The sequence below is a fragment of the Branchiostoma belcheri genome, unplaced genomic scaffold (genome assembly GCF_001625305.1).
Source record: "Branchiostoma belcheri isolate BF01 breed outbred unplaced genomic scaffold, Haploidv18h27 scaffold666, whole genome shotgun sequence".
NCBI lineage: Eukaryota > Metazoa > Chordata > Leptocardii > Amphioxiformes > Branchiostomatidae > Branchiostoma > Branchiostoma belcheri.
The window spans coordinates 6365-15156 of record NW_017804316.1 but is presented as its reverse complement, the minus strand read 5'-3'; the positions used below and the strand labels follow the sequence as shown (position 1 = coordinate 15156).

Genomic DNA, 8792 nt, shown 5'->3' with positions numbered 1-8792 from the left:
AGGTGGCAGGAGGGATAAAGCTGCCACGGCTCAGAGACGTCCGCCCCTCAGGGCGTTTATGGACGACGTGGCTAGCTTACTGAGAAAGCCCCCTGTGCCAAACGCGTGTTGCGGAGACTAGAGTCGTTAGCACGAATGGGCTCGGATGAGTTTCAAACCCGACAAGCTTGAAGCTTGTTTACTCAGGTGGGGGAAAGTGAGAAACCAGGTTTTCTCAGTGAACGGAGGCTATACACAAGCGACATAGACGACTGAAAACGAAGATTCCACTACTGGAAACTGCAGATTGAAGGAAAAACGGCAACTCTTTGGGAATAAAATAACTGGGTGCCTATCAAGGCCGCCTTAGCTGGTAGGAATAAACTGACCCTGGCTGCGGCGACCCTCTTTCGTCGCACAAGGCCGGCCAGGCGGGGAAGGATTGCTAAGGTCTCGGCAACCAAGAATCCCCGGCGTCCCCGCCCGCCCCACTCACCATGGCTGAGCTCCAGAAGAAAAAAGAAGATTTGGAGGCGGCCATCAGAGAGGTGGAGCTCAGATGATTTGATAAACAACAAACAAACTTGCAATACTGTAGTCATGGGAAATGTATACTTCTGTAAGGTATGAACACCTCAGGTATATTGAGTTACCACCTCAGTTTACTGTATTTGGAGTTACCACCTCAGTTTACTGTATTTGGAGTTACCACCTCAGTTTACTGTATTTTGAGTTACCACCTCAGTTTACTGTATTTTGAGTTACCACCTCAGTTTACTGTATTTTGAGTTACCACTATAATTTATTCTCATTCTGACCTCCGACCTCTCCCTCTCTGGTTTGAGTTGCATTATCAATTTGTTTAATCAAGAGATTTTTGTTGTTAAATTGTTTCATAGTTGACTACATTAACTGATTATTAATTTGATTTCGAACTTAAGTTACCTTATGTTACTTAATTATGTTACTTTTATAATGTCGGTGATCACTCTAATTTGAACTCAGCTTATGTTACTTAATTATGTTTATTATTTTAAATTATTCAAATTATGTTAATATTGAGTTGAATTCTGTACAATTCTGTTGTTATAATTTTGAATTTTATGTGGACTCCAGGAAGAATAGTGGTCAGTTGAACACTAATGGAGATCTAATAAAAACAAACAAACAAGAGTTCCGAGATCTCATACCTCCATGAAATATGGGCTTGACATGTAAATGTTAATTTCTTCTTTAATTATGCAAATTACCTCCACATTAACATAATAAATGCATCGTGATGTTAACTTTTGATTAACTTGCACATGTACCAAGTATGAAATTCCCATCATTTACCACTAAGGAGTCATAGAATTTTCGCATTAATTATGCAAATTAGGTCATCATTTGCATAATTGGTATCTGGTGATGTTCCATCTGCCATAGATTACATACATTACATGTATGAAAGTACTATAATGCAAAACACTGTAAAAATTATAGAATTTCCTCATTAATTATGCAAATTAAGTTCTCATTTGCATAATTTGGAGTTAATTATGTACATCTCTCTCTCAGCTACCTACCTACCAAAATTGATGAAAATACATTGTTTCTATCTGGACTTATTGGCTTTTAAAGATTTCGCCCGAAAGTCCCCTGCAGTTCCAGAACACGCTGCTAGGGGGACTAAACCCACACCACTTATTCCTGACAGGACAGTCTATCTGCCACCAAAAAATCAAGACCATAGCATATTCAGGACAAAAGATACAAAAACCGGAAGTTCTGCTGCAGTACCAAGGTCATCCACCAGGAGGCGTATATTTGACCTTGACCTTCGTCTTCCTAAGACCTACCAGCGTACCAAATATCATCACAATCCATAAAGGCGTTATGAAGTTATGCTGGCCGCAAATGTGCGGAGACACAAACACACAGACAGACAGACAGACAGACAGACAGACAACAAAAACAATACCTCCATTTTCATGGAGGTAATAACACAGGTTGTTTGTTTTCAAACACACAGCCATACAGTGGCACATTTGCCCTGAAATAGGTCACCTACTCCCCTGAGGGAGCGCGCTGCCTCGCTCGGCATAGCCACATCTGTTACCCTGGCTCGCAAGTACAAAGGAGATTCCTCTCAGCCATGCCCTGACTCAACCTTAAACCGGAAGTGCTGCTGCAGTACCAAGGCCATCCACCAGGAGGCCCATTTTCGACCTTGACCTTTGTCCTCCTAAGACCTACCAGCATACCAAATATCATCACAATCCATAAAGGCGTTATGGAGTTATGAAGGTTCAAAAATGCGGAAACACAAACACACATACACACACACACACACACGCACACAGACGCGCCAAAAACAATACCTCCATTTTCATGGAGGTAACAAACAAACAAAGGTATCATAGTTGCGAGACAGGTGGCAGGAGGGATAAAGCTGCCACGGGTCAGAGACGTCCGCCCCTCAGGGCGTTTATGGACGACGTGGCTAGCTTTCGGAGAAAGCCCCCTGTGCCAAACGCGTGTTGCGGAGACTAGAGTCGTTAGCACGAATGGGCTCGGATGAGTTTCAAGCCCGACAAGCTTGAAGCTTGTTTACTCAGGTGGGGGAAAGTGAGAAACCAGGTTTTCTCAGTGAACAACCAAAACATCCCCACAATCCAGCGAGAACCTGTTAAAAGCCTACGGAGGCTATACACAAGCGACATAGACGACTCAAAACGAAGATTCCACTACTGGCAACTGCAGATTGAAGGAAAAACGGCAACTCTTTGGGAAGAAAATAACTGGGTGCCTATCAAGGCCGCCTTAGCTGGTAGGAATAAACTGACCCTGTCTACTGCCTATGTTACAGAAGAGTACAAGTTGGACAAGGCGAGAATGGCCTTGGAGCTGATTTGGCCAAAAGACAACGCAGTCAAAAAAGCATACAGGAGACAGAAAAGAGGCCGATAGTGGAACCCTGAATACGTCATGCCCGTAGCCAGGATTTTGAAGGGGGGGGGTCTTCCTAGTGCGTGATGGACCAGCGAGCGGCGAAGGCGCGAGGTTCCTAGGGGGGGTCCGGGGGCATGCTCCCCCAGAAAATTTTGAAAGAGAGTAAAAATAGAGAAGAGAGTAGAATTGGCCAGGGGAGTGGGGCCGCGGAAAGGTGCCTTCTAGATCTTTACCTCATCCAGTCAAACCAAAAGAGGCCAAACTCCCCTGGCAATATTCTCCTATATACAGCCAGCGTAGTCAGCCTGGTAGAGACTAGCAGTATACGACGTTCTCCCAAAACGGACCAAAACCAGTTAGGGGAACTACAGAGGACAACGTGGTCACATTTCCAAAACGGGGCCCGGCCGGGCAGTCTTATGAAACGAAAAGTATGATATAAAAGACAACAAAGCAGAAAAAAAGTGGCAAAATGAATACTTGGAACCCTTTGCGTATATCATTGATATGAATTATTGATTTTTTGTTAATCTAAACAGCCCGGCCAGGCCCCGGTTGGGAAATATGACCTCAGCATAAGTGGGCTCTAAAGTAACTGGCGTCGGCATAGAGCATAGTTTGAGCTATCGAGTATATAGATATATACAGTCCCCGTAAATTGGTAAATTTGTCGGTTACGAAAAAGTGACAGAGAACGATGACAATCATGACAACGTTTAGAGAAAAACGGACGAAAAAAATGAGTTGCTCACCTTCACTTCGTACCTGGTGCTCTGGCGAAAATTGGGCCCGATGGGTCGGGTTTATCAGATAGGAAGCAAAAGGTGGTCAAACCAGTAGTAGCACTTAGTCTGACCAATAGTAGCGCTGTCGCCATGCCTCCCATTCTCTTTCTTTGAAGGTACCCCGTAACTATGGTTCCGGGTCGGAGTTTAATTCTGACCTGGGTTCCAAATAGTGCGCAGTAAATCGCCGGATCTGCGAGGTTGTCACGCTAGGTTTGGCTCCCCATAGCTCGGCGATCGCTGTAGATTTTCAACTAGGTTTTGAATTGATCAAAAAGCCTTGGGATTGTAGTGTTTTTCGGCGCGGTGAAGTTGGACGGCCAGCGAAGCGTTTTTGGTATCAGTCCGCGAGCAAGGGTGATGTGGTTTGTAGCCTGATGACCCAAATAGCTGCGTTCTATGTGGAATTTCTAGGGGTTCGCGTCACCGGATTTTGCGAAAAACTTATCGCAACAACCTATATTTTTTTTCTGTTTTTCAGAAACAGAAAGTAGTAAGCTATTTCAGCATATAAGCCGTTAGCCTGGGAAAATTCGTTTTTTCCAAGCAGGTCCGTTGAAAAAACTGCAAAAAAAACACATTTTTCGTATCCAAAATTTACGTTTAACTACAGTTTCTACCCAAATTATAGAGTAGACGGACAATAACCAAAATTGTATCGGAAGCCGGCTGGAAACCTCCGTTGACTGATGTAATGAGATTTCCCGGCGTACTTTTTTTGGCGGAGTTATAGCCCTTCGGTCTGAGGGTGTCCGCCGGATCCAAAATCGTGAAAAAAAACTCCGGTCCGAGACCTTATACCTCCATGAAAAATGAATGGCGGTATTTTGATGAAGGTTAGACATCCAGGTAAACGATACTCGTAAGAAAATTCAAACTCTACTACTGGAACAGTTACGGATTTTTATTTATTTCCGGACGTTTCGAGTGACATCCATCACATTTTACATGATAAGCTTCTTACAGACCTTGTTGTTTAACCGGTTTTTCTAGTTACTTGTATATAAGAGTGATTCGGTTCTCAGTTCATTTGTGACGCTGAAGAAAAGTGATGGATGTCACTCGAAACGTCCGGAAATAAATAAAAATCCGTAACTGATCCAGTAGTAGAGTTTGAATTTTCTTTCGAGAATGGCGGTATTGTTTTTGGCCTGTCTGTGTGTGTGTGTGTGTGTGTGTGTTTCCGCACTTATAAGTTCATAATGCCTTTATGGGTTGTGATGATATTTGGTATGCAGGTATGTCTTAGGAAGACGAAGACCACGGTCAAATATGGGGGTTTATGGAAAAAGGAGTCCAGTCCGATTGGCGAAAAAAGCAGTCCAGTCCGATTTTGGGGTGGAAAAAGCAGTCCGGTGGTTTCTACGAAATTTTACGAAAGACCATAGGCACAATTTTTTCTTTTGTGTGTACTTCTAGTTTCTATGGGTACTTGGAGTTTCTATAGGTACTTAGAGTTTCTATGACTATTTAGAGTTTGTATGGGAACTTGAATTAGCATATATGTTACTCACTATATGCCGCCTTAACCCGTAAATCAGGCAGCCTTGGGTGAGGAATAGCGGACAACTGATTTACACCTCTTGGGACCACCGAAAAGTAGTTTCTATACATACAGGTCACCTATCCACAATAAACAAAAGTTAATTACTAAGGGATTCTTTCTTACAATTGAACTTCCGGTACGTACATGCTTGTCGGTTTAATGCAAAGTCTGCCATACGTGGCTTTAGCAGGGGCCGGCTGGATGTTGGGCAGCTGGCAACCGTAAAGCGATTTAATCAGGCTACTTGCAAGCAGGATCGGCCCTGTAAATCTCGTCAGTTGACCGCTTCATCTTTTGACTAATTATTTTTACTTATATGTAAGTAATAATCCGGAGGCATGATGATGATGATGATATGTAAGTTACAGACTGTAAGTTCCCATGCAAACTCTAAGTACTCATAGAAACTCTAAGTTCCCATACAAACTCTAAGTACTCATAGAAACTCTAAGTACCCATAGAAACTCGAAGAACTCATAGAAACTCGAAGTACCCATAGAAACTAGAAGTACACACACAAGAAAAAATTGTGAAAAATTTCGTAGAAACCACCGGACTGCTTTTTCCACCCCAAAATCGGACTGGACTGCTTTTTTCGCCAATCGAACTGGACTCCTTTTTCCATAAACCCCAAATATGGGCCTCCTGGTGGATGACCTTGGCACTGCAGCAGAACTTTTTTGGTGACAGATAGCTTATCCTGTCAGGAATAAGCGGTGTAAGTTTGGTCCCCTTAACAGCTTGTTCTGGAACTGCAGATTAGTTTCTGGTCAAAACTTGTGGTGATATTTGGTATGTTGGTAAGTCTTAGGGAGACGAAATTCATGGTCAAATATGGGCCTCCTGGTGGATGACCTTGGTACTGCAGCAGAACTTCCGGTTTTTGTATCTTTTGTCCCGAACATGCTATGGTCTTGTTGGTGACAGATAGCTTTTCCTGTCAGGAATAAGTGGTGTGAGTTTGGTCCCCCTAGCAGCTTGTTCTGGAACTGCAGGGCACTTTCTGGCGAAATGTTTAAAAGCCAATAAGTCCAGACAGGAACAACATATTTTCATTATTTTTGGTGTGTAGGTAGCTGAGAGAGAGATGTAATAATTAAATGCAAATTATGCAAATGAGGACTTTATTTGCATAATTAATGAGGAAATTCTATAATTACAGTGTTTTATATAATAGTACTGCTATACATGTAATCTATTTAATCTGTGGCAGGCGGAACATCAACAGATACCAATTATGCAAATAATGACCTTATTTGCATAATTAATATGAAAATTTTGTGAATGAAATTTATTGGTGAATGATGGGAATTTTGGTCTCGGACCGGAGTTTCCCTCCGTATTTCGAGCAATTTGACACCCTCAGCCCGACGGGCTGTCATTTCTGTACTAAACGCGGGTCGGAATTTTTCACTCTTTTGGTGGAAAGGGGTGCCGTGCCGCTTATCAATACACTTGAATAATATTTTCTGCGCCCAATTTATTTAGGGGTAAATGAGGCACATCAAAGTACATTTTGAAAAAAGGGGTCATTTTTTTCGTCATTTTTAACCATGGCTGCATGGAAAAAACGAATTTTCCCAGGGTAACGGCTTAGTACTCGAAGAAGCTCAGAACTAATGTTTCCAAAATTTGAATTTAATTAAAATCGATGCGATAAATTTATCGCTATCTTCGATGGCCCGAACACACCCACAACGCATATAGAACGTACCATCCCGGCGGTCAGGCGAAAAGGCCACATAACCATCCGCGCGGACTGATACCAGGAAGTCTTCGCTGGACCACCAACATTACGCCACCTATAAAGGCTACAACTAACAGGCTTTTCAGAAAATACAAAGATATGTACACAGATATTACGATTTCAGGGATATCGCGGCCAAAACATACCATACAAAGTCACGTTTCCGGCGATTTACTGCGCACTTACTTAGACTCTGGTCAGATTTAAACTCCGACCCGGAACCTTAAGCTATGGCAGGCGGAGCATCAACAGATACTAATTATGCAAATGATGACCTAATTTGCATAATTAATGCGAAAATTCTGTGATTTCTTCATGGTGAATGATGGGAATGTCATACTTGGGACATCTGTAAGTTAATCAAAAGTTAACATACATCACGATGTATATATTATGTTAATGCAGAGGTCATTTCCATAATTAAAGAAGAAATTTACATTTACATATCAAGCCCATATTTCATGGAGGTATGAGATCTCGGAATTCTTGTTATTTGTGTTTTTATTTTGTAGTGAGCTCAAAGGTATTTCAGGTTGGCAAAATAAGAAAAACATAAACTGGATGCCATTTCTTAGAAAATTTTTGTCATCGTTTCATACTTGCTTGAAGCGTTCGAAAAAGCCCAAAATAAGCGACGTGTGGAAGATTTTTGCTACCACCACTAAACAGCAAGAACCAGCGTATGATTCAAAACAAGCAACCATTTTTTGTCAGCGACATCGTATTTCATGGTGATAAAATCCGGGCCCCAATATCCCCACCTGCTTTAGAACCCGAATCTAATTCGATCTTGTTCGCATCGAACGGCGTTCGATCTGGGGTCACTGCGGTCATTTACAGTAAAACCGGGTTTTCAGGCCCTTTTTACGCGAGTACTTCATAACAAATACAAAACGTTTCCTGGACAGTATACGTACGCTTATCATTTTGTTGTGGACATCAAACAAGTAGCGAAGCTACTGTCGTATTCTTGTGTGACCTTGAATATTGTAATGATTCTTCACGCTAATCTGAATGTCACACTCCCCACTTTCGGGCAAGATGACATGTCTGCAAAACTCGTTTAAACCAGAAAGCACGATGAGTCCAACATACCTCATTGACGGCTCAAAATAACTGTAATAGTTTTCCCGACAATCCTGTTGTAGGGATTTTTTAAAAATGCACTTGATTTTGAACAATGGGTAATTTAGTGCGAAAAAATTAAAAAAGTCATTTTTTTCACCTATATGTCGACAAAAACTATACTTAAAGTCGGAAATTAAAAAATCCCTAAAACACGATTTTTGATCTTAGTCCTAGTCGTCGAAAAATATAGAAATTGGGGATTTGGGGTAATATACGTAGCCAGGTTTAAACGATGTTTGCCTAAAAACATGGCATGACTTGTGGTCGGAAACCCGAAAATGACCTGGCCGTGAGCGGTTGCAATTGCGTGCATCGTACGTTGCGCAAGTGGTGAGTTGTACGTGCTTACAACGTACGATCTCTGTGCGATTGCAACTTTACCGTAAGGAGGCCGTACTCACACGCATATGGCTTCTTCCGCACGGTACGTACGGGGCACGCGCGTCGCTCGTACTCACACGTACGGGTGGTGAATCCGCAAACCGCAAGTAGAAAAAGTTTAACATGCACTTAAAGTTCTACGGCGTGTCTGCGTGCTCCCAAATCCGTAGGATTTCGTACGGAGGTGGTACTCACCACGCACGGATGCCCTACGTTTGCCCACATTTTTGCACGTACGGCGAGATGTGACCGTGGCTTAACCCTATCTAGACGGGCTTTTTTGGGCTTGGTGGGA

At 42.5% G+C, this 8792-nt stretch overlaps 1 protein-coding gene across 1 annotated transcript in view; it reads left to right on the top strand.

Moving 5' to 3' along the window:
* The first annotated feature begins 476 nt into the window (after window positions 1–476).
* LOC109483862 overlaps window positions 477–8792 on the top strand; it is a 12388-nt gene continuing 4072 nt past the window's right edge. The window contains exon 1 of the mRNA XM_019787006.1: window positions 477–527. Within this exon, the coding sequence (XP_019642565.1) occupies window positions 477–527 (51 nt within the window). The remainder of the gene's footprint in view (window positions 528–8792) is intronic.